This window comes from Haliotis asinina, chromosome 8 (genome assembly GCF_037392515.1).
Source record: "Haliotis asinina isolate JCU_RB_2024 chromosome 8, JCU_Hal_asi_v2, whole genome shotgun sequence".
Lineage (NCBI taxonomy): Eukaryota > Metazoa > Mollusca > Gastropoda > Lepetellida > Haliotidae > Haliotis > Haliotis asinina.
In genome coordinates, this window is record NC_090287.1 from 48137642 (window position 1) to 48165048 (window position 27407).

General features: G+C 39.9%; 1 protein-coding gene across 1 annotated transcript; it reads left to right on the forward strand.

Annotated features, from left to right (window-relative positions):
- Positions 1-26489, forward strand: LOC137294655 (WD repeat-containing protein 43-like). The gene is made up of 17 exons (XM_067825722.1): positions 1-289; positions 3488-3628; positions 9548-9669; positions 10286-10403; positions 11145-11281; positions 11858-11957; positions 12879-12943; positions 14332-14509; positions 15875-15961; positions 16152-16268; positions 16509-16649; positions 18260-18378; positions 23289-23352; positions 23656-23769; positions 24555-24627; positions 24813-24865; positions 25299-26489. The coding sequence occupies exons 1-17, from the start codon at positions 110-112 to the stop codon at positions 25434-25436; spliced, it is 1947 nt and encodes a 648-aa protein (XP_067681823.1). The 5' UTR covers positions 1-109; the 3' UTR covers positions 25437-26489.
- Positions 26490-27407: the final 918 nt, after the last annotated feature.

Consider the following 27407-nt stretch of genomic DNA (forward strand, 5'->3'; position numbering starts at 1 on the left):
GCCATAATCAATCGGAATTCCTCGACTCATTCCGTGACTTCGAAAACTCCGAATGAAACGGGAAGTAGCATGAACCAGCGCATGCGTATCATGTACCACGTGTTGAAACATGGCGGGGTATCCCCTTGATTTCTCGCAAAATGGCGAAGTTCTGGTTTATTCAAGCCCAGACGGAGTTCTTAAACTGTGGGATTCATCAACGGGACAATTAAATAAAGAGTACACACCAAGCTCCCACCTGTCAGCGACTTGCAGCTGCCTGTCATGGGGCCCAGGACGCCACTTGTCGGTAGTGAATATTTGCCACTTAGCTATAGATGTTAATATGAAAACGTTTTTCGATTTTGTTGTGTGTATGATTTGAACGAACGTTGTGCACTTGAAACCGCTATATCTTTTCACCTAAAGTAAAGTGTCATGAATTAGTGTACGCGTAGCGATAAATGATGCGCTTTGCGAAACTTAAACTCGTGTGGAATAACGCGTGGTTCAAGGTAAAATCTAGTAGACACGTCAATAACCTCGACAAGTGCCTCTGTTTTTGGAAATTCGTTTGGTTCGTGAATATAACGATGATATGTCAGAGGCACCTAAGAAAACAACAACAGACTTAAGACCACTCCTACTGGCACTTAATATAAACTAAAAATACAGAAAGTAACCCTAAACTGCAGGCTACTCCATATTCTATAACCTAAAGTGAAAACCATCAATAGTTCCTCATTGTCTGATTGCGAATGGTACAGTATGGAATATTCGTTACTGTACATATTATTTTGATTCATGTTTTGCTTGTTTGACATCACACTGAGAAGTATTCCAACTATATGTGTCAGCAGAAAAGGTTGTAGTCAGCTGTAGACAAAACTTGCGACATACTGTGAGTCGTGACACTGACAGGCAAGATACATGTGATGCACGAGAATAAATGGCGTATTCATGAGTGCAAAAGTTCTCACACAAAGTTCTGTTCAGAAGTTCCACCAATTAGTGAGAGTTCGTATCACTAACATAGTTCATGTCGCGTGTATATCACCTTCCCTTGAGGTATTACGACGTATCCCATCCTCGTCGCCATTGTAGTATCTTCTTGGGATCCATGTCTGCTCAGGGACACACACGACATGCGAGTAGTTCCAATCACCCGCTTTATTATTCTGACGTAGTACGCAAGTTCACAAGTTACATCATGTGACCTCAGATGCTATAAGGCATACAACTACATCTCAGAATTATGAGAACACTACACAGGGTAATCGAGTGCTGGACAGGCCAATCTAGTGTAGTTGGATGCAGTGACGTGTCATCCAAGTCGGAGCTTGACCAGACAATCATGTTCCCTCTTATGAAAAATATGGATTACTGAAAATCAATTCTAACCTGGCTATTGACATGTTTGTTCGTTTGTAAGGTTTAACACAGTCAAATCTATCTCATACAACAGTATGATGTTTTGATCAAGAATAAAATGGACTGGTCTTAGTGGACATTACTGTATTCTGATTTTGGTTAGGGTATGTTTACAGTAATGGACTGGTGGTACATACCTGAAGTACCTGCTCTCAGGACATTGATCCCTTTAGCCATACTAGCAACGTCTGGCTACTGTCTTTATATTTTAGCCTGGAATAATACATAATGAACAACAGTTAAAGCTAGCTACAATTACTGGTCTTTTTGAGTTCATCATGACCATAGTTTAGTGTATCATTAGTCTACCAAAGTGAGCTATTAATTTGTTGTCCCATCCACCTACGTCCTACTTGATGGTCATGGTGTTGTATATCCTGTTGTGATGAGATAACACTGTTTGATCTCAACTCAAGTGATTCAGAATGAATTTCTCAAGTGCTCAGATGACATGCAGCAATTCTTTCTTTTGTGTAGTCCACCAAAGAGCTGTGTTGAACCTATTTGTATCATTTATCTGTTCATGATAGACGTGTATGCTAACCACACAAACAGTAACAAGCACATTAATTAATGCAGAGCAGAGCACCAAACTTTGCTAACCGGTACCACAAGTGATTTTGTTTGTCCAATTGAGAAATGTTCACCTAGTCTGAGAACGCTTCAGCCTATTATGACCTCTGAAAACCAATAGAGAGTTTGGATTATTGATCTTCCACTTGCTCATCAGATCCACTTTCCTCCCTGTTATCACAGTAACTTTACATTTGGGCATGTTTATTTAAAGGTCACATACGATTTTGCAAATTCTGATTCCTTTTGGTATAGACTTAGAGTAACAAATTATCAAAAATGCAAATTCAACTTATAAAATTGAAGTAAAAAGCAGTGAAAAAGAACCCTGTGAAATAGGAGTTAAAATGATTCACTAATTTTCCCCTTGCACTGGGGGGAAAAAGTGGTTTCACAGGTGTGCTAGGCAGCACCCATAGTGCATGCGCAGTGATTAGGTTCATGCAGCTTGAGCCGCGACTCGGTAAAAACACATCAATTGATGCATGCAAGGATTATCACTGCGGTCGAAGTTCGGGAACAAGAGATGTTTCTCATGATTACAAGCATACACTGGTTTTCAAGAAAGTGTAGCATTAGAAATACTAACTTCATTGCTAAGAATTGCTCAGCTTGAAAATTGAAATGTTTTAATACATGTCGATGGAATAATATGTTGATTGTGACAAGCTGTCTGTCAGACAAAACTCAATGTCTGTTACAGTGACCTGTGTGCCTGCCTGTGTGCTAATGACACTATGTAATACACAACTTCAATCATTGATCACATGTAATTTGAACTTAACATCTATCAGAAACGATGACAATATATGGATGAACAACTTATTCATTGCTATGAGAGTGACGTTTCTGTGTAGGTTCTAACACCATTATCAAGTAAGTGATTAATAGAATGAAGAAAGGGAGCACATATACAAGTTTGTGGATACACACTCACACTCACACTCACACACACATACATATATATAAGTGAACCCAAGTGCAAAATATTATACTTTTGATTCGCGATTGTACGCTTATAATTTTATTTGTATTTTCACAGTCAGCAATGTATGTTATATGTTATGAATATGTGATAGTTGTGTTTTAACCATGTTTGATTTTTTTTTGTTGCATGTGACCTTTAACAGACATTAGTACATATGACCGACTTATGCATCATGTATATGTGTTGTTATAAATTTATTGTTAACTAGTCTGTGTTCAGTGTGCATGAATGGATAATTGAGGTTTGTTCAATAGCGCTGATACCAGTAAACTAATGCTGGCAAAAGTAGTTATCAGGCAGAGTGCTTGCTAAACATGTTTTCAACAAGAAAGTTCAGTTTTAAGCTGCATTTTGCTGTATTCCAGCTATATGGCAGCGTTTTCAACAAATCAGTACAACTTTAAAAAATTATTCACTAAATGGTTAGGTGTAGTAGGTTACATCATTTTTATGATGCATTGTTAAATTATGATGTGTAAATGTGTTTTTGTGTTTACAATGCTGAGTTGTTTTCAGGGTACCCCAAGGAGAAAAAGAAGAAAAAAGTCAAGTGGTGGAATGGAAGAAATTGAGGATCTTGACCTCATAGCAGTTGGAACAACCAATGGAAACATTCTTTTGTACAGTGTCGCCAAAGGAGATATCCACACTCAGTTTGTAAGTAGCAAATACACACTTTGAACTTAGGTATTGTATATTTCCAAAACTATGAAAATATGAAGGCCCCATGTATATATATAATTTTAGGCATGAATGATAAATGATCACGTTTAACCCTGCATGCCATGCTCTTCCCCAACCCCACTTGAGCATCTGTGTATGTGCCTTCTCCAGACTTCCACATTCCTACAGGCCCCAGAGTATTTCCTTGACTCAAAACGTGAGGGTCCTTGCTAGCAAATGTGAAGTAACAGTGTAGAGAGCTGTAAATAAGTTTTGATAGTTTCTATAGAGGGCTGGAATAAATCATTGATCATATGGTTTGGTGGATGAAATGATGCACCTAATGCTCTGAATGAACATAATAGATGTGTTATTGATACAAATTACAATGAATAATGATGCATTGAATATTTTTCTGTATCCTGATTCATGCATAATTCAATTGCTTCAGCTATGCCTGTCTCCATTATTGTGCTTGGTGCCATTATTGGTCACGACTGGTCATAATTGTCCCTTCTTCGCCCGACAGGAAGGTTGTTTAGATGACTAAGGGTTCCCATACAACACTTTTCTCTTTTCACTTGCCATTCTTAGACGTGCAGGGGACAAGGTAAGACGGTATTTATTAGTCATGTTGTGTATGGCAAATGATTGCGCTAAGAGCTGTGTGCTGGTTACTACAACTGATATTTGCAATTCTAGTGCAATATCAGGCATATCTCAGGAGCATGACTCTGTTTTGGTGGCGAATGCTGCACCCCTTAAGAAGAGATCTACATCAAGGGAATTATCTGTATCAGAGAGTAAGTGATCTAAATCATTTTCATCGCAGAGGAAGATGTCATCCTCTTCTACTGCAGATGCAGAATGTTGTGCCTCAGGGTGAAGTGGATATTTTTGACGTAATACTTCTGCCAGGAATATCTCTCACCAACATATCACAACCTGCCAAGAGGGCAAGAACTGCTGCTGCAACTGTTACGCACCATAGGTCATCGGATGATTTACCGTCAGCGCAAACACTTTGATAAAATACAGTACACCTGCATCGTAGGTTAGAAGAGGCATCTGTATACATCTTGGGTGATGTGTTGACTAGTTATTGTGATAATTCTTCAGTAGACTGGCTGGTCCACCCATCTGCTGTTGCTGACACCTTGTCTGCATTTGATACATCAGCTTTGACAGTTTGTTTTGTACTTTCATAAATTTCAGGTATCACAGTATTAGATAATATCTTCCTGTTTGGAATCATATGTCACGGTTCCAGTGTTTGAAGCATGTTGCAAAATCCCTAATTTTCTTCAACTGAAAAAAGTCTCATATCCTTTATGATATACATTGTGATTGATTGCACAATAGCTTTGACTCTTTGGCTATCAGGTGGTAGTTTTTTTGTATTTGCTAAATACTCAGGCTGACTAGGAGAACCTCTGCTAATCTTGTCTACACATTTTTCAAGCTTTACTTTCTTCGCTCTCGCCGACTTTCCATTAGTACTGGCAGCAGGGTGGTGACATTTGATATGCATTTGCATATTCATAGTATTGCAGAACGTGCACTTGACACTCATTATATCTTTTGAAAGCTGGAAATGTCGCCACACAAAACTTTTTAATGCGTCCGGTGCCTTAACAAATTCACAGTTGACAACCTGATCCGAGTCAGTCATTTCCCCCGATTGTGTTAGCTGCAAGATCCACTGTTGCATAGCAACAAGTTAAAATGTCAGTGTCCAGTCACATTCTACGTTTTCAAATGTAAAGGTCAGTGATTGAAAACTACAATAGGCTCTGATAGGCACTAGGCAGTACACTAATTTGTATGCAGGCCAACTCTAAGTTTTCCAAGGCTAACGGTCAGTAATATAAAACTTCAATATGTTCAGATTGACACTTGGCAGTCGCACTTCCCCCAACTTAGCAACACTAGAGAAGGTACTCACTCAGTTTTAAGATGACTGATCCATTTCCAGAGTGTAAATTTTCCACTAGGTATCCAATTTGACTCAGATGTGCGCCTGACCAATGTGTGTTTTGTTTACATGCTTATGACCTACTGACCCCATACTATTTTGGTCCTCTCGCTTAAGTATGAACAAAGCGGACATCAGAGAAAACAACCTATCATCGCCAGTCAAGATTCACTTCATTAGTAAATCTGTGTTTCTAAAATACTCTAATTCCCTTCTCATGCATGTACGCAATAAGGATAGCATCTTTCATCCTATATCATGTATATGTGTAGAAAGATCTGAACTAACCTATCCAACTTAATGATATGATATTACCAACTCCTACGTGCAAAAGAGATATTTAATTATAAAGTAAATATTTTTCACTACTTCCGTAGTAACAGACTGAGAAAACGTTAACCTCTCAGTGTATCAAAAACTTACTTAACACTAACAATAATGTAACGATACCATGAAAAGTGGGCTACAAACTGACCTAAAGGTGGGTGCAAGCAATACATACTGCGGTCGAAACACAACCATCTCCAACAGAATGGATGCTGCACCAAGAAGTGTTTCAGCTGATCACTTGGATGACAGCATCACCACTCATACTCAAGAGTCAAAGATCGTCTTGCAACTCATTTCAACAATCAGATCAAACGTTTGTTTCTCCTGTCCTGTTCAATCAGGAGCAACAGTTGCCCATCTCTTGGGAAGACCTGAACGCATTTTTGTTCCCATCTTTGGTTTTAATACCTACAGTACTGGCGAAACTCAGACAGACAACAACATTACAACTGTCTTGGTCGTGCCTACTGGCCAGCAAGAATAGACTCATTCAAGAACTCGGAAGTCTAACAATCAAACTACCAGACTGGTCGAATCTGCTAGTACATCTGCACACCAACAAGCACACAAAAATCCAGGAATATTCCAGTTGCATGTATAGATTGTATCAAAAAACAGGGCTATTCTGCAATGACAGCAAAGGCAGTTACTTATGCGCTATGCAGATCTACACACAATTTGTATGACAATTTGTGTTTACGCCTGTGTCTTCAAGCATCGCATCCTAATGTGTCGGATTGTCATCTTTATCAAACAAGGCGATTAAAAGGATGGACACTTTCAACTTATCTAGCTCAGTACGTCATATCTATGAAATCAGGAATTCACTCATTCAGATCAGAGGTTCAACAACAGAAATTCAAAGCCCCAGTTTGGGATCTGGTTTATGACCATGATAACACCTCTGTACTGAGGAATAGGAACCATTGGATCGGACAACCTTTGAATATGTGACACTGTTTTTACTTACCCTAGCCATGGCAGTCCAGATGTCAGAACTTCACACATTGGATTGTGAAAGAACTCCACAAATCATGATATGGTACACCTTGGATTACGTTGCAGTGGCCAAGACAATCTGATTTACAATTTCCCTTTTGAGTGCTTGGACCACATGATATGCAGGATTTAACCTTGTGTCCAGTTCGAGCTCTTAAGATTTTTTAAAACAGACACAAACAGAAATTAAAGCATCTATTTATTCTGTTCCCTGCACTGACATCTACAGAAATCTCATGAATAACAGTGTCAGTCTGAATGAGAACTGTTGCTTTACTCTCTCAGTTACAACAATCATGGAGGGCTTTTTTTCTTTTTTTTTTTTTAAAAATCAGATACAGTGTTTGCAAACAACTATCTCAGAGACACTGCCACAGAGGACGTCTTGGGCATTCCCCAGTTCGGCCCTCTTGTTATTGCACACCCCGTGAAGGTCCCAGGGTAGAATAGGCCTTCAGCAACCCATGCTTGCCATAAAAGGCGACTATGCTTGTCGTAAGAGGCGACTAACGGGATCGGGTGGTCAGGCTCGCTGACTTGGTTGGCACATGTCATCGGTTCCCAATTGCACAGATCGATGCTCATGTTGCTGATCACTGGATTGTCTGGTCCAGACTCGATTACTTACAGACCGCCGCCATATAGCTGGAATATTGCTGAGTGCAGCGTAAAACTAAACTCACTCACTCACTCACTGTTATTGCACAACAGTTAATGGTTCCTCATAGATGCTAAAATAGCTCACCCTCATCACGTGATTTGTTGATACCTTCACTAAAGGAAGTGGTTGGTTGAGAGTCCATACGCACATCGAAACAAACTGGCATGAATGATCATAAACCCTGTACAAATTAGGATAATATGTGTTAAATAGGTTGTAGTTTGGCAGATGAACATATCTAGCAATAAGTTACGATGTGCGTGCATGCGTGACTAGCAAAATGTTTGTTATATGACCACACATGAACATCAGGGTAAACTGACATTGTGGCTCCTCCCTACCTGTTTAGTCCCCTTGGGGGGTATATTCAGAATGCTTTGCCGGAAAAAAGTATCCAAGAAGTGGCATAACCCACCACCATATCGTCAGATACTTAAAGCAAGTAAGCATGAGTCAAGATAAGGGAAAATATGTCATTTTCTAAATAAAATTGTTTTTTTATACTTATCCTGACTCATGAGGTTAACCCTGTTCTTCATGTCACTTGGATTTCCCTGCAAATCCTTCTGTTTGGGCTATGATTTCTCGGAGAGTCTGACATTTATGGCTGGTCATGTGACCAATAATGGCGCCAAAACATAGAAGAATGGGAGAGGGTACATGTGGGTGAGTGATTTTGCGTCCGCTTTTGAAGAAGGGAGCTTCAAGGAATTTCAGCTGTTCCACTAAACTTTGAGTAGAAAGGGAGGCAAGCAATTAAGCATGAGTCAGGATAAGTGTAACATATCAATTTCATTCAGAAAATAACATTTTTCTTCTTAATCCTTTGTCTGCATATGCGTGTACTGGATGCGCATTTGGGCATCATTTAAACCCTGACGCCTACTTTAAATATCTTTCATTTTGTGTGCTTTTCTAGACTTCCTCAATTCTGTGTGCCATTTCCCAACCTTTCCATTCTTAAATGCCCTTCTTAGAGGTTCCCTATGATATGTGCCCTCTTGAGACTTCACCTATTCTACATGCCCCTACAGACCCATGAAGATCAGGTTGAGAATTGGTCCTGAGTAACATGTGCTTGTTGTAAGAGGCGACTAAAGGGATCAGGTGATCAGGCTCTCTGACTTGGTTGGCACATTATTGTATCCCAATTACATTGTGAGATCATCATGTTGTTAAGCACAGACTCAATTATTCAGACTGCCGCCATACAGCTAGAATACTGCTGAGTGTGGCATTAAACAGATCCTAGATGCCCTTTCCAGACTTCCAGACCCTAACGTAAATGCTCTGCTTACTGCCAGCCCCACACTCCCATCTGAGTACAACATGACCACACATTAGTTGTAAAGGATAGGACACTGCTTCAAGCCACTAAACTACCATCTTACCCTCCCTCCATCTCTCTTTATGTGAAGTCCAGACCACACTCACTCTCACACAGTTACTCTCTCTCTCACACACACACCCTGTCCTATTGACACCTGACCAGGTTCTATATCTAGGTCAGTTGTAAAGGGCAGGGATATCAACTCAAGCTACTGAAACAGATAGGTTAATTTGACCTTCCTGTTCAAATGCTCTGATACATGTACATTAGAAAAATAGGTCAAAGTCTTATATATTCTTTGAACATGTTCAGCGCATTGTACTTTGATCTGCAGTAACATGTAATTTGAGTTCCAAAGTCCGATTCATTATAGGTGCTTCCGATGTTCAATGCGCCTAGTTCATTTGGTGTCCACAAACATTTCAGAGGTGACTAAAATGTGGCTTATCTGGATCCAGTGCTTGTATTCATGGCATGCTGCCATGAATAATTGCTCAAGATACCATCAAATTATTTACAAGCTCCAGGAATATTGCTAGAAAAGCTCTTTCACAATAAAGGTGTTGAACTCAAACCTGGCAATATTTCTAGTCATTATGAGCTGAATGTGAATTTCAGGATGACGGTCACACAGACACAGTGAACGGCGTATGTTGGCACCCAGAATCCCCAACCTTGTACAGCTGCTCCAGCGATCACAATGTTATCGAGTGGGATGTTGTTACAGGCAAAGTTAAACAGTGAGTCTGACTGTCAGAACATTCCTCCATGCTAATGTCTGCCAGCTCTTCCAGCATACTTGGAATCCTAAACATATTTTACGCTTACTCAAAGATGTTGGTTCACAAGTTATAAGTTCAGCATGATAGAATAATGAGCACAATGGAGTTGTGAATCATTTTATCACTGATCAGAATCTTTCGATAAAGAATTGTCCTTCCATTGCTGATAAACTTCTGACAAATAACAAATTGATGTATTTTAAAAGTAATTACCCTTCAGCACCAAAACTACGATGTTTATTCTCCCTGGAATTAACATTGCCCAGTCGGTGCAAGAACAATGTGTTCCTCAGTGCTGCCTTTCCACCCGACACCCAATGGACAAGGCAGTGCTCCAGTCAACACACATGTACAGTAGAAGACCGTAGAAAATAGGATTTTGATGAAGAAGCTGATCACTAGTTTTTCTGCAATAGCTCCTGTTGTATCATTTGGGTTTGGGCAAATGCCTGCCTGCCACATAGTACACAGGACATTAGTTTCTTTTATTTGCAACATACAATAGTAAAATGTCAATAAGGGATTGAAGATGAGCTGCACTGTTTCCGGATGTAATTTTATGTGTATGTTTCAGGAAGTGGAAGGCTGACAAGGGTGGAGTATATTCTGTGTGCATGTGTTCGCACAGTCATCTTCTGACCGCAGGGAGGTCAATCAAGTTGTGGGAAATTCATACTCGGCAGGTTTTAAAGGTAAAGACACTTCTCTACATATTTTGTAACTATTCTGGAAATTCCAAACAGGAAAGAGATGATGATGTACGTCTTTATCTTTATACAGTTTTGCCTAGAGTCATGTAAGGCTAGTGGACAGTTCTCTCAACACTACAATGTGACAGAGAGTGATATTGCAAGAGTAATGTCTCACTGAGTTGTGTCCCTATGAAGAATATAAGGACATTAGTGCTGTGTGTGCAGCTTGTGATGCCAGGAAAATCAAGGATGGCCAATGTGTCCAATGCACCTCAGCAACTGTGACTTGGTTTGAAGAGTTGCCTTCCTTGTCAGCATCTGCTGGTCACAGACTGAATCCCAAGACTTGTATGTCTGCAATACTCATGCATTACAGCATTGCTTCAGAGATGCATACCTGGAAGATTTTTTCATAGTCTTACAAGTTTTAGCCTCAAACTATGCCAATACAATTTCCATTGAAGTTGAAATTCAAAGGAAATTTATTAAAATTGAGATGGTATGTGAAATACATGCTCACTCCTGATTAGCGTCATATTTTCTTTGTCAGAGTCCATGATTTTAATGATTTAATTGACTACTAGTTTTATGGTCAAGCTGCTCATTTGGATGCTTGAAACTACTATTTGCAGCACTTTAAGGTTGGCATCTCTGAGTGTTACCTCTTCTTGTTGTTTGCTCCCACTACATAACTTGTGCTGACATTATAACCAACCTGATCATGTTTATGTTCCTTTGCAGAGTTTCACTGGCCATGCAACAGAAGTATTCAGACTGATTTCTGTTCCATTAATTGGTGAAACTGCTCCTAAACCAAATTCAGCCGAATATTCATACTTCTTGTCAGCTGCCCGGAATGACCGAGTCATTAATGCATGGTGAGTGATGTGGTAAGAGACAGTACATAATTTATGGTTAGGAGGGATGAAAATGAATTCTTTTCTTCCTTTTCACTCCCCACGCCCACCTTCCTTATCTCTTTCTTCTCTCTGTCTCTCTTCTCTCATTTATCCTGTCCTCCCCTTTGTATGAGATTGTGCAATGCCAGATATCCAGGAATCCAGGAATCCTAGCAAGTGTTGGACCTGGTGACCTGGTTCATTGCTTTTAATCTCCACCCAACGGGGTGGGACTTTTCTGATACCAACCACTGGTCTTTATTTCCAAAGTATTTCAGTATTAAAACACATTCAGTGATAGTGACCTACAAAATCCATGGCAGTATTTATGTGACTTGCTTTTGAGGTATATCTGAAATGATATCAGGCCGCATGTTTTCCAAACCCAGATTATAGGGGTAGTAAATCTGATGCAAGCATTATCAGTGGCTGGCCTTCAAGGGGCAGAACAGTTATCACATCACTATCTGATTGTGAAAGACATCAACTCACCAGCTGATTTTGCTCAGTGGATTTGACATTGATTTTGATGCTGATTTTTATTCTTACTTTCAGGCAGATTGACACATCCTCTAAGGACAAGAATGCCCTTGCCTCCTTCTCTCTGCCCGATGAACCTGTGTTTATGAATATTTCCAAGTCATCAAAAGATCAGGTGAGGGAACAGTATTAGCAGTGCATTGTCATGAGGCTCCTGTACTGTACAGGTTTTGTCTTAATACATGTTAACATTGGCTACTTTGAATATTAATGCCGCTGTCATAAGTAACAAAATATAAGCCAAAGCAGCCATAAAGTTCAAATGGTGTATGTTATCATCTGTGTCAACCACAAACACATTCTGCTAAAGACCTCAGTAGTGAGGCTGGACTGATAATTTAACACCTTCATCATGCTAAAATGTGTTGTTACTCTGCATGGTCTTTGTTTGGGTTTTTTCTTTTGGTTTTTTCTTTTGTTATTTTATTTATTTTTTGTGTGTTGTTCATCCGAAGATATGGTTTCTAAATATAGACATGTCTTTTTAATTAACCTCCACAACGCGATAATTTTCTGGACATTCATGTATCCATGCATGTCTCTTCTGGGGTAGAACTTCAAAACCCTTCTCTACTTTACATAGATCTTGTGGTGTACTCCTTTGGTAGTTTTTGATTTCTGTATAAAATATTTTTTTTATGTTTTGATGGCAACATCAAATTGCTGATTTGGTGGTAGTGTCTTTTCCAGAACAGAACTGTAAAACCATTCAATATTTCTTCACCAAACTTGGCCTGGTGGTGTGCTGGAACCTTTGGTAGTTTTGATTTCTGAATGAAATATTTTTGGAATTTCTATGGCAACAACCTTGGCTTCAACTGAATTAGGTGGCAGTGCTTCCTGGAGAAGAACTTAAAAACCTTTCAATACTCTCCTTCCACTTTACCATTAACACAGCAAAACATATGACATCATTACTATTAGACATATTCATGAACAGTCTTTTGCCATTGTGGGGGATATTGATGTCTTCTTGTTTGCTTCTGTTGCTGCTACTTCCATGAGTACTGTTCAAAATGAACTTTGTTCATTTCAGTCCATTTTGTTAGCGGTTGTAACAAAGAGTGGTCAAGTGCTCGTGTTTGAACACACGTTAAATGGGTAAGTTACCACCATGTTATGTAAGCATGTTAAATCTTATTAGACAGCACACTGATACATGCTGCCTGGTCCATCATCCTTTGTGCTGCCATTCTGAAATTGTGGAGTACAGGCCTACTAAAGCAGGACTAGCTGTACAAACAACTAGCATTGGTACATGCAACCCATCAACAAATTAATATTGTTGTTTTCATTAATTCCTCTAAGTGGTCACTACATGTAAGCTTTTCCTTCAGTAGTCTTCTTATTTAGACTAGCTTATGCTTTTGTTTCATTGTTTTTAAGTTTTTCGGACCAGTGGTTGCAACCCTTTTGTATTATCTGCCATAGTTGAATCAAGTTCCTGACTGTAATGATTATAAATGTGTGTAATATGATGGCTTTAAGATTGGTGTTTGAGTATGCCATCCTCTTGTCCTCTTAACTGCCAACAGAAGGACTTTTTCCATTTTCAGACATAAAACTGCTCATATAATTATGGTATTTTACATTCAACGTTTGATTGATTAAAACGCTTTAAATAGTGGTTTTAGTTCATTACAATCCTGTCACGATATGGCTGCAATATTGCCGATGTTACATTAAATATTAACTCACTCTTTACAAACCTGCAACAGAATAGCATGGTATTTTTGTGGTGAGCACATGTGGTTGTTTTTGCATCACACATATTTCATAATGAAGTCACAGTCAGTCTAAGTAAACTTAGTTTATCTCATTACACTCCACCACTGAGTCTTACAAAACCTAGTAGAAGGTAACCTTTGAGCGACCAATAACCCTTTAATCAAACGTGAGACGGTTAAATAGATTTAACCAATCAGACAACAGTTACTATTTAGGGATCGGAGGGACTTTCAACATATTCAGGTCACTGACACAGATCTTTCCACAAACAAAAATCCGCTTATAACAGTTATTTGACCTGCAGTATATATGCTTTGGGGTTTCTGTTGACAAGGTTACCATTAGCTAACATTTCTGCAAAATAATCCTTGAATATTGCCAAAACCACTATTTTCAGCGACTGTTTACTCACCATTGTCATGGTTGTGCGTACGCCGTATGCATCACTCAGAAGCGAACGTACGCTAAATAGCATTCGGAATCGTTCGGGTACAAACCTTTCCGAGATAAAAAGTTCAAAAGGTATGTGCGAATGTGAACTTTCACGATTTGGTAAGCTGTGTTCTGATTGATCAATCTCAAAGGTTACCTGACGTGACCTCCCATAAGGTTTTGTTGGACTCAGTAGTGGAGTGTAACGAAAAGTACTGAGGATAAGTTTACTTAGACTGAGGTCACACTGGTACTCAAATTTCTGCAAGCTCCCTCATCTGGTGGGTTTCGCATATCTCACCTGTAGTAAACAATGACATTTATTTCAGGAGGTTAAAAAAGCCACTCCGCCCAAAAGTTAAGATACAGGTGGTAACAGCTGGTGGTGGTGTGAGGGAAGACACACCACGCCCCATTCCGGTGCTCTCAGCTCACATTCATTGGGGGGAGGAGAAGAGTTTGTTGCTAGCCCATGGAAGCTACCTCAAACCAACTTTTGAGAAAGTGGTAAGATAACATGTGACTTAACAATGTACACTGTTAATGGTAGTAATAATCATCAAAGGATACATGAAGCAGCGTAGCAGGAAGTTGTTAACGCCCAGTGTACATCCCAGTTGTTTAGCCCCTGTGTCAGTACATCCCAGTTGTTTAGCCCCTGTGTCAGTACATCCCAGTTGTTTAGCCCCTGTGTCAGTACATCCCAGTTGTTTAGTCCCTGTGTCAGTACATCCCAGTTGTTTACTCCATGTGGGGCAGTGGGTTAGCCTAGTGGTTAATTTGTTCGCTCATCATGCTGAAGACACGCGTTCGATTCCCCACATGGGTACAATGTGTGAAGCCCATTTTATGGTGTTCCCTGCCATGATATTGCTGGAATATTGCTAAAAGCGACGTAAAACTAAACTCACTCACTCACTGTTTTCTCCATGTGCGAGTACATCCCAGTTGTTTACTCCATGTGCCAGTACATCCCAGTTGTTTACTCCATGTGTCAGTACATCCCAGTTGTTTACTCCATGTGTCAGTACATCCCAGTTGTTTACTCCATTTGATCAGTACATCCCAGTTGTTTACTCCATGTGCCAGTACATCCCGGTTTTACTCCATGTGCCAGTCCATCCCAGTTGTTTACTCCATTTGATCAGTACATCCCAGTTGTTTACTCCATTTGATCAGTCCATCCCGGTTGTTTACTCCATGTGCCAGTCCATCCCAGTTGTTTACTCCATTTGATCAGTACATCCCAGTTGTTTACTCCATGTGTCAGTACATCCCAGTTGTTTACTCCATTTGAACAGTACATCCCGGTTGTTTACTCCATGTGCCAGTACATCCCGGTTGTTTACTCCATGTGCCAGTACATCCCGGTTGTTTACTCCATTTGATCAGTACATCCCGGTTGTTTACTCCATGTGCCAGTACATCCCATTTATTTTAAACTGCAACCTTCTCTTACATTACTTTTAATTTTGTTTACATGTTTTGCGGCAGAGGATTAAGTCACCTAGGTGACAACTGATTATTAGTCCTGGTGTCGGTGCAATCATATTGTTTACCCCTGTTGTGGGACAACCCACTTGTTTACCCCTGTTGTTGGCACAACCCAGCTGTTTACTCCAGGTGACAGTACAACTCATTGTTTACTCCTGTTGTTGATACAGCCCAACTGTTTAATACTCATGTTGGTACAACCTAGTTGTTTACTCCTGTTGGCAATTCAACCCTGTAGATGCCAATATGTTCTTTTCACATTTGCAAGATTCTGTAGATCAAAAAATTTGAATAAATTTAGGCCTTAACATGTTTTATTGGAAATTGTTTTGAATGGGATGAACACTTAAACATGTTGCTTCTCCTCTGTTATTGCAGGCATACGACCCCTCACAGCCTGAAGTGTGTCTTGTCAGAGAAGACCCACTCAGAGCAGCCTTTAAGAAAGATGGAGGTGTTTCTAAGGTATTATCTGTTTGCTATGTGTACCATACATTATGAAGTAACTATGTCAGATGCCATAGAACACAACTAGATCGTAGAATCTAGGTGTTAGGATGAAAAGTACCATGCCACAAACATATTTAGATTTTTACACAAGTTGTTGGCCGAACAAAGTGATATGTATCTAATGCTAGATTGTGTCCCTTCCAAGATACGGACACCAGGCGTCTCAAAGGAAGCCACAGTACTGGTGCCAGCTAACATGGTGCCCAAAGACCCCAGTTTATCTGCTGACAAAAGGCGGAAGAGACAGAACTCTGTTGGAGAGGTAAGCACATTATATGTTTCTGAGGCCTGCAAAGATCCAGGTTAGAACTGATCTTTACACATGCTTGTCGTAAGATTTGACTAACGGGATCAGGTGTTCAGGCTCGCTTTTACCTCCTGTTTCAAATTGGCGGATAGTTAAATTGTCCAGATAACTTTTTTTTTGTCTCCAACGCTGATATATTCATGCATACAATACCAGCTCCTGTTGAAAGGCTACATCATTCTGTTGTTGTTGCAGCTGACCATGGAAGAGCGTCTCCACGCCATCAGCTTGGACAAGAGTGACACCAAGGGAGGGGCTTCTGCACCTCCCACTGCTGAGAGCATCGTCCATCTCCTTACCCAAGCATTACAGAGTAAAGACAAAAAATTGCTTAATGTGAGTTTCCTCCCGTGAAATTGCTATTTACCTGCATGTAGTCCCTGCAGTCTAAACTCAAAGTAGAAGGTATGTTTGGACAAAGTCTAGATGTAGGTGAAAAGATGGGTACATGTAATGACTAGAGTTGCATCAAGAAGCCTTTCTAATGTATCACTATTCAGTACATTGTACCCATGTGCTTTTTGTTTCAATATATTACATGCAGTAGCTCCTGAGGAATATCGACCCGTGAAGGTCCCGGGGTAGAATAGGCCTTCAGCAACCCATGCTTGCCATAAAAGGTGACTATGCTTGTTGTAAGAGGTGACTAATGGGATCGGGTGGTCAGACTAGCTGACTTGGTTGACACATGTCATCGGTTCCCAATTGCGCAGATCGATGCTCATGTTATTGATCACTGGATTGTCTGGTCCAGACTCGATTATTTACAGACCGTCGCCATAAAGCTGGAATATTGCTAAGTGCGATGTAAAACTAAACTCACTCACTCACTCACTTTGAGGAATATCAGAAAATAGCATGTATCATGTTCATCATCAGTGCTCAGAAAGTAACCAAAACCCAGGGTTTGGATACTTACCCATTGTCTTTTTACAATATACTGAAGCTCTGAGGGAAACAAATTAAGTCAATACAATAATGTAAATGTTATATGTCATTGTTTTTCCTTATCCTGACTTATGCTTATTTGCTTGGCTCCTATCCAAACATAGTGGAACACAGGAATCCCTTGAAGTTCCCTCCGCTACTGAAGATATCAGTGGCATTCAGAAGCACAACTATTAGTTCTTCAATCGCGCTGAGAAAGAGTTCCCCCTTTTTATCATGTGACTTGCCGATGCCAAACACTTTGTGGAGTAAAATGGCCATGCACATGTCTCAGAACAGACTAGCATCAGTGATTATCCCTGTACTTTATACTATACATGTACCTGATGAAGGGATTGCATCTTCACTTGACACATCCATCAAATGATGAAGTTGCTGTAAGATAACTAGTAGGACACTAATGTGTCTAAAACTACATGAAGACAAGACACTTTCATTGACAAGTTTGCCAAGTGAGGTCCCCTCAAGATACAGAACGAAAGTTGAAAGTTTGCAAGTCTACAGTGCTGTTTTCAAGTTCCCTTTAGGAGTTACAGGACATAAAATAAAGACAACTAGAGAATGTAGGAAGTGGCATGACCCACCGCCAGTTCCATTGGATTCTGTCAAGCATGATATGCATGAGTAAGGATAAGGAAAAATATTTAATTTTCTGATTAAAATTGATATTTTATACTTATCCTGACTGATGAGGTCATCCTCCCGTCCTCCCCTCTCTTGACACTCTGGATTTCACAGTAAATCTGAGTGTTGGTCTGTTTCATTCGGAGAGAGTGACAAGCATGGCCGGTCATGTGACCGATTTGCGGCTCACAGCACAGGCTAAAGGGAGGCTACTCTTGCATGAGTGTTGATTTTTCGTCCTCTTCAATGAAGGGAACTTCAAGGGATTCAATGTTCCACTATGTTCAGACAGAAGGAGGAGACAAGGAGAATAAGCATGAGTCAGGATAAGCATAAAATATCAATTTTAATTAGAAAATTACATATTTCTTCAGACTGTGCTTCATAGAAGTGGTGAGAAGGTGATACAGAAGACAATACGGAAGCTCCCCATTGTGTGTGTTCTTCCCCTCGTACATGAGTTGTCCAAGAGAATGGAGGGACACCCACAAAGGTATGTCCATTTCTGAGCTGTCTAATATGCACATTGCTAGTACGTACAAAGACCTTGGTTTTGTTCTGCTTCATAAATATGTATCCATGAATAAATTGAGAGAGTAGAGTAGTATATATAATCTTCAAAATAAGTAGGGGAACTTCATTTTTTTTATTTACAATTAAAAGTATTTAGGAGATTTATTGGAGTCAATCAATGTTGATATGATATTATTGAATTTTTTGAGAGTGCATCACCATTTGCGCTTCCTTGTAACCATACTTATTTGGCATGTAGTCGCTTTTGGAAAACGATTGGTGTATGGCATGTAATTTGCATGTATATTATTTTCATTTTAAAATAAATAACTAGAAACAAACACAAACACAAATGTGTGGTGCACAATGAGTGTCAAAATTAATGTTCTAAGTGATTTCTCGACCTTGAAAAATGTCAAAAGCAAGAATGGAACCTCATGCATTTGTATGGGGCAACTGGGTTGTGCACATGCATATCATGCGGTGTGTTTAGTGGTTGTAATAGAGGGAAATGGTGGTGCGTTCATAAGGTGTTTGTCATTGATACGATGTTAACATTCACACTTCCTATCCAAATTGAAAGTTCAGGTTCCCCTACTTTTTTTTGAAGAGTGTATAAGGTGGTTGGATGCTATGTAGTTTCCAATTGCTACATTTCTGATAATGGACAATTTTCTCTTTAAAACAGAGGATTAGATGACCAGCATAGCAGCTGATGACGTCTGTCATCTGTGAGTTGCATAGTCCTGATGCAGGTACTTGGCAAGCCTGTTTTGTGACCATCATATTGATCTTATTTACAGCATTCATAGGATGGCTGGGTCCTAATTATTGTTCCATGTGGTGTCTTACTGGTGTTTATACATATATTTTTGTCTATTTGAAGTTCTAGTGGAAACTTGAAATCCCTTGAAGTTCCCTCCTTCAAAACAGGATGTAAAATCATACTCGCCCACAAGTACCCTCCCTTTCCTCCGTATTTTGGCACCAGTATTGGTCACCTCCTCCTCCCAACAGGAAGGTTGTGTGGGTGACTTAGGGTCCCTATACAGCACTTTTCCCTTGTTTGTATCAGTCTTTAATCTAAATTTTGCTGCATATATTTTTTGGTCTGTATATTTAATTGTAAGATGTAAAAATATTGTGTATAAGTTACTTATTTTATACGTGCTTGCAACTTGTAATAATGATTCATGCTTTGTTTACATTTTGATGAAAAATTGTTTGAAGTGAAGATACCAGTTGTCAGCGTCCGATCCTCACTGATTTGGTCCCACGTGCACTTCGTTTGTATTTCTGATGTCCACTGTGATCTTTGTCAACATTTATCATCTGAAGAATTGAATCAATATTTGTTTGCCATTCTTAGACACACAAGGGACAAGGTTAAACAGTATCCATCAGTCATGTCTGGTAAGGCAAATGATTGCGATAAGAACCACATACTGATTGCCACAGCTGATGTTTATTATTCCGGTAAGATGTCAGGCTTATCTCAAGAGTGTGACTCTGTTTTGGTGACAGACGCTGTGCTGGCTAAGAAGAGACCAGCGTTGAAGGAATCATCTCCATCAGAGAGTAAGCGATCTAAATAATCTTCGTCGTTGAAGAAAAGATGTCTTCATCATCTACGATGAATTCTTGTTTCTTCGCACAGGTGCGAGATTTCACCTCCAGGTGAAGCAGATTTATTTGATGAACCTCCTTTACTTCTACCAGAAGTACCTATGACCAACAGATCAACATAAACCACCAGATGATTTACCTTTGACAAAGGATGGCAGATCTGCCAATACAGCACACCTATATTGTAGGTCAGAAGAGGCATCAGTATTCTCAGAAGAATACTCACCTTTTTGAAGGTCTACACTTCAGTGCCTGGAATTTGATCCCTCTCTCTTCATGGAACGGTTCATGCAGCGCATGATGTCCTTAAGGCGTCTGCAGCGAATGCCTTCATGCATGAAGACACACCTTATTCTCAAAACCAGCTGAATGTTGAAGAGGACATGCACATACATTTACTTTCACGTAGATCATCCCCATCGATAACATCAGCGTTACATGCACGAATGGAGATTTTAACAACTTTCAGCGACTAACGGGATCGGGTGGTCAGGCTTGCTGACTTGGTTGACACATGTCATCGGTTCCCAATTGTTCAGATCGATGATCATGTTGTTGCTCACTGGATTGTCTGGTCCAGACTCAATTATTTACAGACCACCGCCATATAGCTGGAATATAGTGCGGCAAATAACTAAATTCACTCACTCACTCACCCTATTTCTAAGGTTCTAGACAGTCTTGGTGCAGCTTTCAATAAAGCCATGAGATATCAAACTCAAGTACCACCCTTCAATGCAAAAAGATTTCCTCCATCATATGGAACCCTTCATGAAGGCGCCGGACATTGATGAAGACTATAAACTTATTAACGATGCACAGGTAAATCTTACAAAGTGGATGACAAGAAGCTTGCTCAACTAGACACCACCATTACTCATACATTTTTATGTTCTAGCCAGATTTAGAGCTATTCTTGAAGCATTGATATCTAGATTCAAGCATTCAAATCCAGAAGAGGACAATGATTTTGTCAGCCCTTCTGTCTCAGAAAAGAGACCAACAATTTATATCGAAGCACCTTGCATCCACTTCAGCAGGATTAACTTTAAGACAAGAACTGTTATCATTTTGCATTTGGAGTGATAGATTCACCAAACCTCTACTTAGACCCACCGTCTTTGGTGGAGGAATTGAGGAAATTGCTGGATCAGTCTTGCAGCAGCTGAGGGATGTCATGATGATTCAATCTGTCGATAGCTTGGCTACTGTTATTTGCATTGTAATTCCAGCAAATCAAAGATCTCAGGTATCCAAAAGGCTAGAGAAGAGAAATATTCTAGCAATAGAGGAATTTGTGGCTTTTTTTTTGTCATCCGAGAGGGAATAACTGAACTACCTCTGATGGAGGCCGCGCCCCAAGGAAAGGCAGACAGTCATGTCGCTGAAGATCAGGTTTGGAACGATTGAAGCATTCCACCCACAGTCGTTCCCATGCAGTTATCTACCATGGGTGGAAGACTACAGAGGTAGTGGGAAAGTTGGGGAATATTACAAGACGACTTTGTATCCCAGACACTTTGCACGGGATACAAGATACATCTAAAGGCTACTCTGCCACTTATCAGTGCACCACAGACATTCAATTATGCAGCAGATCAAGCCCAGAAATTCAAAGAAGCCTTTATGTCTCTACTAGACAATAACACAGTCAAAGAAATAACATTGAATCATCTCACACAAGGGTTTTATACCCCAATCTTCCTCGTTTCAACAAAGAACTCCAAGGAAAAGTCCAGGCTTATTTACAACATGAGCAGATTCAAGATTATCTTCTCAAACCGAAACATTTAAAAATTATTTACCTTCCACAACTCCATCACCTCTTTCGTCCACAGGATGACATAGCCAGCATAGACCTGCAGGACGCGTATCTGCATGTTCCTATACATCCACATTCAAGGAAGTACCAAGGATTCCTATTCAAGGATCGTTATTTTCAATGAAACGTCCTACCATTTGGAATTTCATTGGTCCCTTGGTTGTTTATGCGGATAATTAGATCTGTAGTAAATTATATACATCGTCAAGGGCTACCCATTGTCTTTTAGCTCAACGATGGGATTCAAGTGCAGAAAGAAGCCAGTCAACTCAGACTACAGCTCGACTTCATTATTAAACAATTAACTCAGATAGGATAGTTGTGCCCAACCTACAAAAATCACAACTAGAACTAAAACAGTATGTACTGTTACTGGGGATACAGTTTATCACACCTCTCAACCATATTGTGATTCTGAACGATCGGAAACAAGATTCAAGCCGAAATATCTCAAACACTACTCTTTCCATTGAAACTCCAAGATTGGCGGTGCCTTCTACGACTGCTAACCTTAGCCCAGGACATGACTCGCAGGGGCAGGTTACATTTACATTGGCCGCTTCAACGGTTTGTGAATCTTCACTTGACCAATGTGGACCTGATACAGTTACAAGAGAATTTGAAACCATATCTCCTCTTCTGGACTCAGGAATCGAATGTCTGCACAAGAAGGGGATTTGGCCCTGGCATCTACACTCGCTTTACATGGAAATTGCACAGTTACAACAATCATGGAGGGTTGTTTTTTGGAGATCAGACATGGTGTTTGCATATCACCATCTCAGAGACGTTGCCACGGACGACATCTCAGGCATTCACCAATCGGCCCTTTTGTTGACAGTTCCTCAAAGGCGCTAAAAATAGCTCACCTTCACCCTTATTATTGATACGGTTTCTAATGAGGTGATTGGTCCACTAGACTGGACAGACGTGGAGACAGACTAGCATGAGTGATCATGAACCCAGTACATAATTAGATAATGTGATAAACGTGTTGTAGGTAGATGATCAAATCTAGCAACAGGTTACTCTGTGTGCATGCGTACGTGCGTGTGTGTGTGAGAGAGAGAGAGAGAGAGAGAGAGCAAAAAGAATAAAATTTATCTTTTATACATATCCAGACTCTTTCAACCCTAAAAACCTCCCCCTTCATGTCACTTTGATTTCCCTGCAAATCTTTGTGTTTGGACTCCGAAAGTTATTGAGAGAGTGACATATATGGCTGGTCATGTGACCACTATTAGTGCCAATATATGGAGAGAAGTGAGGGTACTCGTGGGTGAGTATGACTTTACACCCCATTTTGAAAAGGGGAACTTCAAGGGATTTCAAGTTACCACTAGAACTTTGAATAGAAGAGGGATACAAGCAAAATAGCATGAGTCAGGATAAGTATAAGTATCAATTTTATTCAGAAAATTACATTGTTATGTTTATTTCAGTGCCAGTAAAAGTGTGAAGTGGCTGAAGATGGTGATGGCAGTGCATACATCATATCTGATGACAGTGAGTAAATACTTGCTAAGGAAGCATTGGTACCCCACCTCGACAGTCCACATTTGGTCATAATGCTCAGAGAACCAATGCAACTTGATCAGAAATGCTGGGTTTCACAGCAAGAACAGAAGCAAATTCTTATCCTTGTTGCACTCCACATACAATGTCACGTTATACATGAAGTTGACATTTTCCTTTGCTTTCATTATAGCAGCTACCACCTATGTAGCTAGGACCAGTTTTCAGCCACAAATGGTTGTTGTAGTAGATGAAGAACCAATTTAACTAATCTTCTTTTGTTTGTTTTGACAGTTCCCGGAAATTGTTGACAAGCTGAGCTCACTGTATCAGATGATGGATGCTCGAGTCTCCATGTTTTCTAAGTTGTCACGGTTACAGGGCAAACTTGACCTTGTTCTGACACAGGTAGGTTTCAAGGACAAAATTGCTCTTTGAAAAATGGGTTTTCTGACCTGGGGATGTGTGTATGAAGGTTGACTGAATGAGGATCACATTGCCATCAGTGAAATGGCTCCCTTTACTGCACCCGCCGACAGCATGGAACCGTGCTCTCTGTTGTTAGTGCCACTCTCAGTATGGCCAGGACAAACAATACTGACTTTACATTGAAATATGGTATGCCACTATTCCTACATAATGTATTTTATGTGAATTCATATGTAGTCCAAACTTACTATTGTCACCAAAAAATTGCACTGTAAAGACACTGTCATTTCCTCCTGAAACTGACATTGCCTTTGATGTGCTACAGAACACTGTAGACCATTCCTGTCCTTCTAGTATGGATCCGACAGTGCACCAGTCTACTGTCACTTACAGCTGTTCAAAAGGGAAGAATGTTACTGATATAGATATAGAGATATATATAATTTTGGAAAAACTGAGTATTTTTGTGTCTAAGCATGGTTATGTTCACTCACAAGATGTTTTGTTATATGAGGCACTGTTGTGGTTTCAGATCAGGTGTTGCCAGTACTTTCTGCTCGTCACTGCTGACATACTAAAATAGGCATTGTTATTTGCTGCTCCAGATTATTTACAAGCAACTGTTGTATAGCACAACTGTTGCTGATTGTAAAATGATCTTCATTCACTAACAACTCATTCAGGACTATCTGGCTGGGTTTGTCCCTGTAACAGAAACACCTCTTGATATTAACATGATTAAATCCACCAACCAACTGTTGCAGATCACATCACATGACCAGGAAGATGAAGAGGATGCTGGGAAATCTCAGCAGCCATTGTTGTTATATCAGGATGGTAAGTGAGGTATTATCAGATGTATCACACAGACAACACAAGTGAAAACAGACGCAGACTGAATCACACTGTTCAGTATTTATTGTATAGAGCCAGAAGCTTAAATATCAATATACATGCAGCAATTAGAAAAAAAACCCATCAAACCAAGTTTAAGCATTGAACCAGTACTGTTCATCTTTCAGAGTCCTCTGATGAAGACTTCCCAATGGAGGACATCCTTCCCAGTGGATCTGGGGTGAGTATCTCATACTGGATATTTAGGAACAGATCTGCTTCAGTGACCGAATCAATTGTTTAAATTGTTGTTTTGACTGGAAATAACCCTTTCTTGTCTCACCTGTGACATGCTTGCAGTGTGAGGATTCAGTGGTTGCACAGACAGTCCATGGTTGTCTGTTTGCTTTGGTCAAAACCAGTCACAAATTTATTTTGACTGCACTCAACCATTCTTCTTGTAAGAGGTGACTAAACTGACAGGTTGGTCAGATTGGTTAGGCAAGGTGTAATTGTTATAAACTGATGCCAACTTTGTAGTGTTGCTATGATAAACAACTTGTCAGTTTGGACTGTCATTAGGTCATTTGGAAGTCATAGGCTGATGGCCTAGCATGAGTTTATCAGACTAGAAAAGTTAAAATGGTTGTGATGAATAAATGTTTGTTTTGTAGGAGGACTGGGATGATCTGTCAGAGATGAGCTCAGATGAAGTGGAGACTAATGGGAAAAAGGGAGAAGAGGGTGTAGAGTCTGAGGAGGAAGATGATGATTCAGGGGAAGAGGAGGAAGAAGAAGAAGATATGGGATAATGAAATCGAAAAACCTAAGGGACCAGTAAGATCAGTACAGGTGACACGTGAACTGTAGCCTGAGAGTATTCAGAAGCGTTGCAGGAAGGAGAAAGCGATGATGATTTCCTTGATGGATGGCCAGTGTTCTGGCAGTGTGGAGAAGACCCGGAGGGAAGAGACCAACGACCACGAGAGCCAACATGTACCAATCTTACATACACAGTTCACATCCTGATTTCCTCCCCTCCCCCAACTGAAATACCGTTTAAAGTAACATTAAACCAGACGTACACCCTCCATGAAGTACATGTCAGAGTAATATTGTTTCATGGCAGACATACCCATGCCCTGTTGTAGCTGTGGGATGGCAGCCTGTGTAACCAGGCATGGAGACTTCACAGGGAGTTGTTGACTACAATAAACCTTATCAGTGCTTGAATACTGTCTTCATTTCTTGACATTTGGCTGATGAACCTGTGGTCAGAAGTGAAGGTGACCAATATTTCTTGCATCAAGCAAGCAGTGACCACAAAGCAGCACACTCGTCAAGAAGCATTAATAACAATCAGGTGCTGGGATGACTGTTGATATGGATACTACTTGTTAAAACATGGTTGTTTGTTTGTATGGTGACTTTCATGGCAGAATATCAACATAAAAACCTGGCAGTTAAATTCTTATATTTAAGAATGTTCTGATTAACTCCTTATCAATGTCAGTGTCTCCACAGCGCAACATATGCAGGAAAAATGGTTCTATATGTACCAATGTGTATGTGTGTACAGACTTATTTCATGCATAGAAACTATATGAAATGTACTTGTGAAGTAAGTTCAGACTTTCATGAAGCCTAATGTTCTGTGATGCCTTGCAAAGACTAAATAATTCAGTTAGTAATGCAATATAGAAAGCTTCATTACTGAACCGATGATCAGCTCTGTGAAATTAGGTTTTTGTAAGAATGTGCAATTGAAAAGAATTATTTGTCAACACAGCATGATCTACCTGTACTGTTTACTCCTGATCTGGAGATGCAAAGGTAGACAATAAACTTTGTTCAAAATGTGTAAATTCAAACTTCTTAATATATTAGTCGCCAGGCACCTGTAAATCCTTCAACATTAAAATGTGTAATTGATTCAAGAAAATATGGAATTATGTAAATTCCTGGGCTTAACAGTTACTGGCTGGGTAGATCTGTTACTTTATGGTGCCCATAGAATTCCCCTTTGCCTCACTGTAAAAGGATGTCCTTTTTCTTGTGATCGAGAAACTGCTGTGTTATTGATTCTTTTGAATATTTCCTCAACAAGGATGGCCCTTCATTAATGCATTGTGGGTCCCTTTGTGTAGTCTTTCTGCTGCAAGTGTGTAGAATGAGAGTCAAGTTCAGTTTGCCCATCTTGGAACTCATTTCATTATCATATGTGTGCAGTTCATCTTTAATCATCTGAATTAGTGAACGTATATGCATCCTGCAGCAGAAACGATACAACAAGGTGTCCTGTGTCTATATCCCAGAGGCTGCCTCATATTTTCAAGATGGTATATTTTGTTCCTAATTACATTTGTGATAATTAAATTAGTGCTGAAGGACCAAAGCATGACTATTTTGAAGTGATAGGTATTAGCTTGTAGGGGTGTCACGATACATCTGCATCACCATACAATACATATCTTGATACTGAAGTTACAATATGATACATATTGTGATATAGCATTTTTTACATTTTGTGCATGACAAGCAGCCATTACCTTGGTAAGTTGTGTGATGTTGATGCCATAGTTCCCTGAAAACCTCAACAAATAATCCAAGTAATGTCTGTAGAGATAAGCAGATAAAGAATAACTTCACATCAGCTACATAACCATCACTCACCCTCAACAAGTCATGTTTGCTGTTTTGTGTAAAAAATACAAGAGACAAATGTGTTAAGGCCCAAAATAGTAATTGATGTGCGTAAAAAATACAAGAGACAAATGTGTTAA

Coding starts and splice junctions, on each gene's coding strand:
- LOC137294655 (XM_067825722.1), top strand. CDS start 110: ATGGCGGGGTATCCCCTTGATTTCTCGCAAAATGGCGAAGTTCTGGTT. Junction 9,670..10,285: donor GTTACAGGCAAAGTTAAACA/GTGAGTCTGACT, acceptor TGTATGTTTCAG/GAAGTGGAAGGCTGACAAGG. Junction 11,958..12,878: donor CCAAGTCATCAAAAGATCAG/GTGAGGGAACAG, acceptor TGTTCATTTCAG/TCCATTTTGTTAGCGGTTGT.